The 11,762-nt window shown below is 43.8% G+C and overlaps 1 protein-coding gene across 1 annotated transcript; it reads right to left on the bottom strand.

Moving 5' to 3' along the window:
• Positions 1–1,486: 1,486 nt before the first annotated feature.
• LOC115984709 lies at positions 1,487–2,962 on the bottom strand. The gene is made up of 3 exons (XM_031107723.1): positions 2,652–2,962; positions 2,031–2,242; positions 1,487–1,947 (listed from the first exon to the last, which is right to left on the bottom strand). The coding sequence occupies exons 1-3, from the start codon at positions 2,960–2,962 to the stop codon at positions 1,487–1,489; spliced, it is 984 nt and encodes a 327-aa protein (XP_030963583.1).
• Between the last annotated feature and the right edge of the window lie 8,800 nt (positions 2,963–11,762).

The following is an 11,762-nucleotide window of genomic DNA, read 5'->3' on the forward strand; positions in this document are numbered from 1 at the left end:
TGATCCTCATGGTGACGAATAGTCTGCTCTTATTAAAGGTCAAATCCAATCCGTCGAGGGTGATACCTGTCAACCTGAAGACTTGAAGATTGTGGAAGAGAAGTATAAAGAAACCCCCCCCCCCGGTCCAGCAATAGTTTTTCTATTTACTTAGTTAAAATGTAAAGTTTTTAAGAATAGTATTTATGTTTAGTTTATCCGTTGCTTTTTATGTCCAAACATCTTCCCTTGTGGGCTTTTGTAGTATATACTAATCATTTGTTTTAAAATGCCCGTCTACTTTGGTCTTTATTCTTGTGGATGAATCCGTTCAATTTATGGTTGCATGAATATAACTGTGGTTAGGATAGATCCATTTGCCTTGTTAGTTTCAAGCAAACATATTTGAGTTTGTTCACCTTGTTAGTTTCATAAGGGTTGATTCGTCTAATTTAATGACTGAGGGGCTTATATGGGATCCGTTCACTTTGTGGATTGGAAAACATGTATCCATCCATTTTAGCAATCCGTAAGAGGGGTGGAACCCGTCCACTTTGCTGAATTGGTAACTCAAATCCGTTCATTTTATGGACTTATCATTTGTCATCCTTTGAGGATGAAGCCAGTCCATTTTGTGGACTTGATAACTCGAATACGTCCACTTTATGGACTTATAATTAAGGATGAAACCCGTCCACTTTGTAGACTGTATAACTTGAATTCGTCCACTTTATGGACTTATAGTTAAAGACAAAACCTGTCCACTTTGTGGACTGGATAACTTGAATCCATCCACTTTACAGACTTTATAATTAGTCATCCTTTAAGGATGAAACCCATCCACTTTGTAGACTGGATAACTTGAGTCCGTCCACTTTGTGAACTTATAATTAAGGACAAAACCCGTCCACTTTGTGGACTGGATAACTTGAATCTGTCCACTTTATGGACTATAATTAGTCATCCTTTGAGGATGAAACCCATCCACTTTGTGGACTAGATAACTTGAATCCGTCCACTTTGTGGACTTATAATTAAGGATGAAAGTCGTCCACTTTGTGGACCAGATAACTTGAATCCGTCCACTTTATGGACTTATAATTAGTCATCCTTTAAGGATGAAACCCATCCACTTTGATTTAAATCATCCCTCTAGGACGTGCCCATCCATTATTGCGGACTTGATATTGTAGAAATGTAGATATAAACATATGGCATTTTTGAATAACTCCTCTTATTGTGGTAACCATGCGTAAAAATTGTTTTTAAAAGATAAAAAACCTACCCTTGGGCTTAAAAGAAACTATAGATAATAAAATTTAAACTAAAAGGAAATAAACTAGGAATGAGGAGTGTCGTCACTCGTCTACTGGTAGTACTTCTTTAGGTGCTCTATGTTCCATGAGTGATATAACTTTTGTCCTTCCAGTGTCTCTAGGTGATAGGTTCCCTTCCTATGCCATGATGCAACTCTATATGGTCCTTCCCAATTTGGTCCTAGCTTCCCCTAGGAGGTGTCTTTTGTAGTTCCTATCACCTTTTTTAAGACAAAATCTCCAACCTGGAAGTCCCTATGTCTAACCTTGAAGTTGTAATGCTTGGCCGTGAGATTCTGGTACCGTGCTAACCTTTGTTCAGCTATTGCTCTTACTTTATCCGCTAGATCAAGCTGCAGATGCATAGCTTCCTCATTCTTGCTTTCATCATAGTTCCCTATTCTATAGTTTGTAAGTCTCATTTCAGCCGGGATGACTGCCTTGCTTCCATATGCTAGCTGAAACAGGGTCTCCCCTGTAGGCGTCCTCGCCGTTGTCCTGTACGCCCACAAAACACTTGGTAGTTCATCCGGCCATATACCCTTTACCCCCGAGAGCCGAGTCTTGATGATTTTAAGCAAGGATCGGTTCATGACCTCAACTTGTCCATTGGCTTGTGGGTGGGCAGGTGATGAATAGTGGTTCTTGATCCCTAGTTATACGCAAAAGTCTTTAAATGCGTCATTGTCGAATTGCTTCCTGTTGTCTGAGACTAGCACCCTAGGTATACTGTACCTGCAAATAATTTTCTTCTACACAAAGTTTCGCACATTCTTCTCAGTATGGTGGTCAGGGCTTCTACTTCTACCCACTTGGTGAAGTAGTCTTTATCGACTACCAAGAGCTTCAAATATCCAACCGCCGTTGAGAATGGGCACATGATATCTAATCCCCATTGAGTGAATGGCCATGGGGTTGTCATTGGAGTGAGCTCCTCTGTAGGTTGCCTGATGAGATTGCCAAATCTCTGACACTTGTCGCAAACTTTGACGTATGCATGGGCATCCTTTTGCATGGTTGGCTAGTAGTATTTTGCCCGGATTAGTTTGTGCACCAACGACCGTGATCCAGAGTGGTTTCTGCAGACTCCTTCGTGGACTTCTCTCATGACATAGTTTGCCTCCTCGGGGACGAGGCACCTTAGGTACTGTCAGGAGAAGCCCTCTTATATAGAATGTATTTAATCAGAACGAAGTGAGCTGCTTGAGCCTTCAACTTCCTTGTAGCCTCCTTCTCGTCTAGTAGTGTACTGTCCTTTAGGTAGAAGGCTATTGGTGTCATCCAATAGTTCTTAGACCCTATCTCCTACACACTGACATCGTTTATTAATGATGAGATTTGAATGAAGGATAATACCTAACTGGGGATGAGCATGTGCTCCGTTGAAGCAGCTTTAGCAAGTCGGGGTAGGCGTGCTCATTCTCCTCCCTTGGGATTTGAACAAACTTTACTTGGAAGATGCTAACTCTATCCTTCACCTGCTCGAGGTACTTCTTCATCTGTTCATTCTTGCATTCATAGTCGTCATTAACCTGACTGGTTACCACTTGGGAATCGCAGTATATGACCAAATTTTCAACTCCTGCCGCCTTGGCAAGGTCCAACCTTGCTATCAAGGTTTCGTACTCTGCTTCGTTATTGGTCGTAGGGAAGTCAAGACGGACCATGCATTCAATCTTATCTCCTTCTGGGTTGCAGAGTACCACACCAGCACCACCTACTTGCCTATTGGAGGATCTGCCTGTATGGATGCTCCACTGTAGGCTCTCTTCTGCCCTCTAGCCTTCCACGATAGTGAATTCTGCGATGAAGTCAGTGATTACTTGCCCCTTAATAGTCATCTGTAACCGATATTGTATGTCGAATTCACTTAACTCGACTGCCCATAATGTCATCCGTCCCGCAGCTTCAGGGCTACTCATAGCTCTATACAGGGGATTATTCATCAAGACGACCATAGTGTGTACCTGGAAATACAACTTGGGCTTTCGTGTCGTAGTTACTAATGCGAAAGAGAGCTTTTCCATATGGGGGTACCTCTTTTCCGCTCCTCAAAGTGCTCGGCTCGTGAAGTATATGGGTTTCTGAACCCCATCCTCTTCTCTAACCAAAGCCACACTAACAGTGACCGAGGAGTCGGCTAGGTATTGGAACAGTTCTTCCCTGGGCTTAGTAATGGTGAAGAAGAAAGATTCGCCTTTAGATCTTCAAACGCTTGCTGGCATTCAGTCATCCATTCAAATGACTTCCTCAATGTGCAAAAGAAAGGTAGGAATTTATCCATTGCTCTTGAGACGAACCTGTTTAATGCAGCTACCTTGCCATTCAGGCTTTGTATTTCCTTGACCCTCTTTGGCAAAGCTAACTCCATTATGGCCTGTATCTTTTCCAGGTTGACCTCAATACCCCTTTAGGATATAATGAATCCTAGGAACTTTCCTGTCGTTATCCCGAACACACACTTGTTTGGATTCAGTTTCACGTTGTACGATCATAGGGTGTCGAAGGTCTCTTGGAGGTTGCTTAAGTGGTCGTCGTCCCATATGCTTTTTACCAGCATGTCGTCCACATAAACTTGCATATTCCTTCCAATCTGCTGCGCGAACATCCTGTTCATCAGCCTTTGGTATGTGGCGCCCGTATTCTTGAGTCCAAATGGCATCACTTTGTAGCAAAAGAGCCATTGACTGGTGACAAATGAGGTCTTCTCCTGATCAGCCTCATTCAATTTGATCTAGTTGTAACTAGAGAATACGTCCATAAAGTTTAGCAACTGGTGTCTTGCGGTTGAGTCTACCAAGGGGTCAATCCGCGAGAGAGGATAGCTGTCCTTGGGGCAGGCCCTGTTTAGATCTGTGAAATCTACGCACATCCTCCACTTTCTGCTGGCTTTCTTGACCATCATCATGTTCGCTAGCCAGTCAGGGTAGTACACTTCTCGTATGAAGTCTGCTTCCTGTAATTTTCGAACTTCCTTAGCTATGGCTTTGTCCTACTCCTGTGTGAACACTTATTTTTTCTACCGAATGAGAGAGAATGAAGGCGATATGTTCAACTTGTGGACTATGATTGACGGATTAATTCCTGTCATGTCCTCATGACTCCAGGTGAACACGTCTTGGTTTTCTCTTAGGAACATCATGAATGCTTGATGCACTGGCTGGCTGGCCAAAGTACCTATCCTCATTGTTCGTTCAATCTACACCTAATATGGCGTTGTACATAGATGAACAATCTACAACTAGGAATGTGACATCCTGGGTGATCTATTGAGGGTAATCTTCGACCGTCACTGGCAAGGTGACCACTCCAAGGGGATGCACCCTTATTCCTCCAAATTCTACGAATAGTGTGTTGGTTGGAATCAACCGTTCTCTCCTTATTCTCATCTACTGGAATGTTGGATAGTACAAGATATCGACAGAGCTCCCATTGTTTATAAGGACTCGGTGGGTGTTGTAATCCCTACATGTATGCCGACTACAACTGCATTGTCGTGTAGGTGATGGAGACATCAGACATCTTCCTCCGTGAAACCAATTACGGGGTTGTCGATTCGTGCCATCTTTAGGACGTACCTTATCAGCTGGACATTCTGAACCATCCGTAGGTAAGTCTTGCGTTCCTTCTTGGAAGATTGGAAGCCGAGCTACCCCCTATAATCATCCTTATGTCTCCCAAGGGTGGCCTAGGGCACTCGTTTTCTCTTCGACCAGGCTGTCCTTGGGGTTGTTTTGTCCCTTCCTTACCGATGAACCTCTGCAACTTCCCTTGCCTAATGAAAGCTTCTATTTGCTACTTCAAGTCATAGCATTCGGACGTGTCTTGGCTGTGATCACGTTGGAAATTACAATACTTGTCTCTAGACTTCTTGCTGGGGTCTCCCTTTAACTTGCCAGGGAATGTCAGGGCCCCTTCGTCCTTAATCTGCATCAAGACTTGATCAATTGGTGTGTTAAGAGGGGTAAAGCTTGTGAATCTTCCGATTGGAGGCTTGGAGCATCTATCTTCCCTTCTATCTCCTGTCCTTGCTATCTTTTGCCCCCTATCTTGTCGTGGTTTCTCTTATCTTTCTCTCTTCTTAGGCTTCTCTTCGTGGGCCAGTAATGCATCTTCCACGTTCATGTACTTAATGGCCCTGTAGAGTACATCTGACATAGTCTTTGGGTCATTTTTATACAAGGAAAACAGAAACTTACCCTTTCATAGCCCATTCGTAAATGTGGCCACAAGAATCTTGTCGTCAGTTTCATCAATTGAGAGTGCCTCTTTATCAAAATGGGCTATGTACGACCTCAGCATCTCATCCTCCCGTTGTTTGATGCTCATTATGCATGTAGTGGATTTCTTATAACTATGCCCCCCGATGAAATGTGAGGCAAACTGGGCGCTCAACTCCTTAAAGGTACCAATGGAATTGAGTGTCAACCTACTAAACTAGATCCTTGCGGGGCCCTTTAGTGTAGTGGGGAAAGCCCTGCACATAATCTCGTCTGCCACTCCTTGCAGGTGCAACAAAGTCTTAAAGGACTCCAGGTGATCTAGGGGGTCCTTAGATCCGTCGTAGCTTTCTACCTGAGGCATACGGAACTTTGGTGGTAGGAGGAATGACCTGATGAATGCGGTGAATGGTGAATCAATTTGATGGACTAAGTCACCTAGGTCGCTAGACACCCGTCCTCTGAGGGCGTTCATCATGAAGTCCATTCGTTCCTTCATCATCTGCATCTCAGTAACTATGTGAGGGGGAGCCGCATCTGTGGCAGATGGACGGCTGGTATCCTGTCACTCTTATCTGGTTGGGGCGTTGCTGCCTTCTGGTCCCTTTTGGTTCCTTCTTTCAGCATTGGTTCCTTCCTAGTCCTCCTCCTATGTGTTAAGCACTGTGTTTTTCTGGCGCAGCTACTCCTCTAGGTCATGATTCTGCTTGGTGAGGCTTTCCATTACTACTGCGAGGATTTGAACTTGTCTCTCTAGGACAGTGGTGCGTGGTTCGTCACCCTGACTGTTACTGGTTGTTGCCATTGAACGAGTGAGTACCATGCAACTTTTTGTCCGGAAAGCTGTAAGTATGGCTTATCTTCTCTTCCCACAGACGTCACCAACTAATGATACCGAAAATTTTTAGTTAGTCGCATAGTGCTCATGTGACCAAGAAAACACCAGCACAACACAGAACAAGAAGACCTTAGGAGAGTATCGGTGTGGTACCGGCCAAAAACCCTCTGAAGGTTAAGTTAGAGAACTTTTCACAATTCTAGAGTGCCAGAGTTGGGGTGAATTATGCGTACCTTGTTTTTTTAGGGCCTTGGGTTTTTATAGTAGTGTAGAATTGACCTCCGTTTCTTGTGTAAGAAGGTGTTTCTTTATGGGAAAAGATCATCATAAATGCGCGTATATTACGAGATCCTTCTCATGTTGGGATTCTTTTCATATTGAGATTCTATTGACTAGGGTTAATTGTAGGACGCAAGTTGTTTCCATTTAGGATTCCTTGGAGGCCACTTAAGTCATGTGGATGCCACATTGCCTTGAGATCCGTCCACCTTGTGTCCGTGTATCTTGGATCCGTCCATGTAGAAATACTAACCGTCCACTAATCTAGTACTGTCAGGTCTGTTTTAATGGATATGTCATTCCTAATTTTATACTCTTTAGTTGCCCCCTCGCTCCATAGGTCCGTCACCAGCCCTGGACGAACCCGTGGAGTGACGGTTTCGACTTGTCTCTTGAGAAATGTGCACAGATTGATAGGATAGCCTAGGGTCATTAACGTTGTAGGGGTACGTGTCATTCCCCTAGTGGCCAATCTCTTGAAATGAAGTGTCCCTTCGTCTTCCGCACTGTTCCCTCTATATAAACTTGCTCTCTTACCTCTCATTTTTTACTTTTTGCGGTGAATTCGTAATCAGAGCGCTACCGTCTACCTTGTTAAACCAGCATACCATCTACCTCATTAAACTAGCATACCGTCTACTTGGTGCATCTGTCATCTACACCTTTCCTATTGCTCATCTTCAATTGGTAAGTACTCTTTACCTTCCATTGAATTCTCGTCATTTTTTAGACTTTGCACACCCGTCGTCTATGTAGATCCATCAGTGTCTTAGGATTTACCCGTCATGTGTAGGTAACAGATGTCTAGTGCGTCAAGTAACCAATAGTGTGTCCGCTAGGAGGCTAGCTACGATGAGGTATTCCCGTCAGGTCAAAATGACCTTGGCACCTCAAGTGAAGAAAGGAATCCATCGGCCACATCACCTTCCACAAGGGATGAGGATTTGAACACGAATAGGTTAGAGGGTGATTCAACTGATGGCCTAGTTGGTGCTGAACCCCCAACCCAATCCTTCATAGGTCCTGACAAACTTAGGGAGTTTATAATACTTCCCTTGTGGACGGACAACAACTTCATTTCTACCATGAAAGATTCCACTAATCTAGTATTGTCAAGTCTGTTTAAATGGATCCGTCATCCCTAATTTTATACTCTTTAGTTACAAATTTTAGATTTCACCAAGTTTAACATCAAAGATCTCTAACATGAGTTGAATAAAAAAATTTACTGGTAATTTACACACACTGTATATATCCATGTGGGAACGTGATCTCAGTTTTTTTTTTTTTTTTTTTTTTTTTTTTTTTTTTTTTTTTTGACTATGAAGATAGGAATTTTATTGCATTGAAAAAATGGGCTTTGACACCCAATAAGTATACAGTAACTGAGGCCCAGAAACAAAAACCTCATGGTATGAGCCATTACATGCATTACGTCAAGTGGATGGTATTGTCCCCTTTAGTGGAAAAATAAAAACATGCGTATGTAAACTGGATGGTATTGTCCAGTGTAAAAAACGTTGGCCTCCCATGTGCTCATGTGCTCAATCCGGTTCTACCGTGGACCCATTTAGGCGTTAGAAGTCCTGCACCAGAGACATAGCGCCCTGCAAGATGTTCGTTGGGTGGGACTGTTTGCCTTCAAAAACATACCTGTTCCTGGCATTCCAAATGGCCCATGCCACCGTCGCCCAAGCTTCCAACTCCGCTCCTGTGAGCTTCATTTCCAAGTCTTGGGTTAGGAGAAAGAAACATTGCGCCGATGCCACACACTTTTGAAGTCTACCCCTAGCCACCGCCCACATGTTACTGGCTAGAGGGCATTCCCAGAGTGCATGCTCCACCGTTTCATCTTTTTGTCCACAGATAGAGCACAGCGGGTCAATTGGAATCTTTCTCCAATAAAGGTTGGCTCAGGTAGGTAATATGTCTGTGCATGCTCTCCAAACAAAATTCCGGACTTTTGGTGGTACGTTCAACTTCCAAATCCTGCTCCAAAACCTCTTCTCATCCCTCACGCTTGAGTGTTCAGCCCCTGTCCCACGGTGCATACAGAGTGCCACCTAGTAGGCTGTTTTGACCGTGAAGTTTTGCATTTTATTTTCTTTCCAGCATAGTTTATCTCGGGTTCGTATATTGCTAAGTTGGGTGCGTAGTATGGCTGTTTGTGTAGGTTGCATGAAGGTGGCTTGTATCAGAGAGCGGTTCCATTGCATGGTCAGTTGATCGATGAGGTCCCCTACTTTCATTTTAGTATTTGCACCTGGTTTAAACAAAGGAGGGTGGGGCAGCCAAGTTTTGTCACTAACTTCAACACTCTGCCCATTTCCTATCTTCCACATAGACCCTTCCCGGATCAATTCTCTAGCAGCAAGTAAGCTACGCCATACAAATGAGGGATTGTGTCCTAACTCTGCCTCCATGAAAGAACACCTAGGGAAATATCTTGCTTTGTATACCCTAAAGAAGAGGGAGTGTGTGCCGATAACAAGACGCCAAGCTTGCTTTGCTAACATAGCAAGATTGAAAGCATGAATATCTCTAAACCCCATACCTCCCTTCTTTTTAGGTGTGCACAATTTTTTCCAATTTATCCAATGGATCTTCTTTTCATTCCTAGTTTGTCCCCACCAATATTTAGCCAAGATTGAGTTGATACCATCACACACCCTTCTAGGAAATTGGAAGATGCTCATGGAGTAAGTGGGGATTGCTTGGGCCACTGACTTGATCAAGGTCTCCCTACCCGCCTTCGATATAGTTTTTTCCTTCCACCCCATCACCTTTTTTGTTATCCTTTCTTGGATCTCCTTAAAGGTGCCAACCTTTGATTTACCCCTAACCATGGGCAAACCAAGATATTTTTCACAGTTATTCATGACTTGTGCTCCCATCAAGTTTCTGATCTCCTCCTTTTCCCTATAGCTTGTATTTTGGCTGAAAAATAGTGTGGTTTTTGACCTATTTATGGCTTGCCCCGAGGCTTCCTCATACTATGTAAGTATATCAAGTAATTGGCGGCATTCCCCAACCTTTGCTTCATAGAACAATAGGTTGTCGTCAGCAAAGAGAAGGTGAGAAATACGTACCCCACCTCGGCAAGAATAAATGCCCTTCAGTCGATTTGTATCTGCTGCTTTCCAGATCAAAGAGGACAGCCCCTCAACACAAAGCAGAAAGAGATATGGAGATAAGGGATCACCTTGTCTAATGCCTCGGGTTGGTGTGATGAAGCCCTTTGGTTTCCCATTGATGAGTATGGAATATGAGGCAGTTTCTACTGTATCCATTGCCAAGTTTATCCATTTTTTAGGCAGCCCAATCTTCATCATGATTCGTCGTAGGAATTCCCACTCCACTCTATCATATGCCTTGCTTATGTCTAGCTTGACTGCCATATGGTCCGTCCTCTCTTTTCTCCTATTCCTCATCCAATGAAGCATCTCAAATGCCACAGTAGTATTATCTGTAATGAGTCTATCAGGGATAAAAGCACTTTGAGCATCAGAAATAACAGTTGGTAAAATAGATTTTATCCGGTTAGCTAGAACTTTGGATATAATCCGTGATACAACATTACTCAGGCTAATGGGACGGAACTCCGTGATAGACTGTGGGTCATTCTTTTTGGGAATGAGCACAATGTGTGTGAAATTCATTTTCTTTAATGATCTACCAGAGTGTAGAACAGATAGTACCGTACCAGTTACATCTGGTCCAACAATATGCCAATATTTTTGAAAAAAGAAGGGAGACATACCATCAGGTCCCGGTGCTTTTGATGAGTGCATGCTGAACAGAAGCACTCGCACCTCTTCCTCAGAGTATGGTTGGGTCAATGAGTTTGCCATATCCTCTGTGACTACCTTATCTACTGCCTCCAAAACCCTTTCCATGCTCCTAGGGTGAGATGTAGTGAAAAGTTCAGTATAGTATTCCTCTGCAATGCCATTGACTCTACTCGGGTCCGACTGCCATACCCGTCCCTGTCCTTTAACCCTTCTATCATGTTTTTTATGTGTCTCTGGCTTGCCCTACGATGGAAGAAACGGGTATTTTTATCCCCTGCCTTGAGCCATAATGATCTGGAGCGCTGCCTCCAGTACACTTCTTCATGGTGCAACAGGTTGTTAATGTCCCTCTTCAACTTGGTTATACGGTGTAAGTTTTGCCCATATCCATGCCTAACCAAGTCCTCCAGTTCCTGTTGTTTTTCATTAAGCCTATGTCTTGTGTTACCAAAAGCAATCTGACTCCAGGCAACCAAGTCTGCTCGGCATTTCTTAATCTTTTCAAACAGTCGGTTCATGTGGCTACCCGAGGCCAGAGACTGGGTCCATGAGTTTTGGATCACTTGCTCGCACTCCGGGTGAAACGCCCACCTCTCTTCAAACCTGTGTAGTTTGTGTCGACGTCGGGGAGTAGGAATAGAGGCCGGTGTTGTATCCAACAGTATCGGATCATGATCAGAATACAAGGCTGACAAATGGGTCACCTTCGCCCTCGGGTGTATCTCTGACCACTCGACCGTTACACACACTCTATCCAACCTTTCCTCCACGAATGCCTCCTCATCTCGCCCATTTCGCCAAGTATACCTGTACCCACCATATCCAAGGTCAATGAATCCACAAAAAAGTAAGGCACTACGAAATTCAAGCATGGGAGGCAGTGGCTTTGGTAGTCCTCCATTTTTCTCCTCAGAGCTCAAAATATCATTATAATCTCCCAAGCACACCCAGGGAAGTGTTGACCGACTACGTAGATGACGAAGCAGCCTCCATGTTTCTGATTTCTGTTGCTCCTCGGCATATCCATAAATACCCGTCATTCTCCACGGTTGGCCCGAGTTAGGGATGACCTTTGCATCAATGTGGTGAGGGGAGTATGTGTTTGTATCAACAACCACCTCCATTTTCCAAAGCAATGCCAAACCTCCCCGTCTTCCTTCACTAGATACTGCCAACATAGATTGAAAACCCAACTCAGTCTTTATTGGTTCCATCTCTCGAACATTCAGTTTTGTTTCCATGAGAAACAAAATTGTGGGAGCTTTTCTTCTCACCAATTCGGCAAGAACTTCAACTGCCTGGCGGTTCCCAAGCCCCCGACAGTTCCATCCTATAATGA

This window comes from Quercus lobata, chromosome 4, assembly GCF_001633185.2.
Source record: "Quercus lobata isolate SW786 chromosome 4, ValleyOak3.0 Primary Assembly, whole genome shotgun sequence".
Taxonomy (NCBI): Eukaryota; Viridiplantae; Streptophyta; class Magnoliopsida; order Fagales; family Fagaceae; genus Quercus; species Quercus lobata.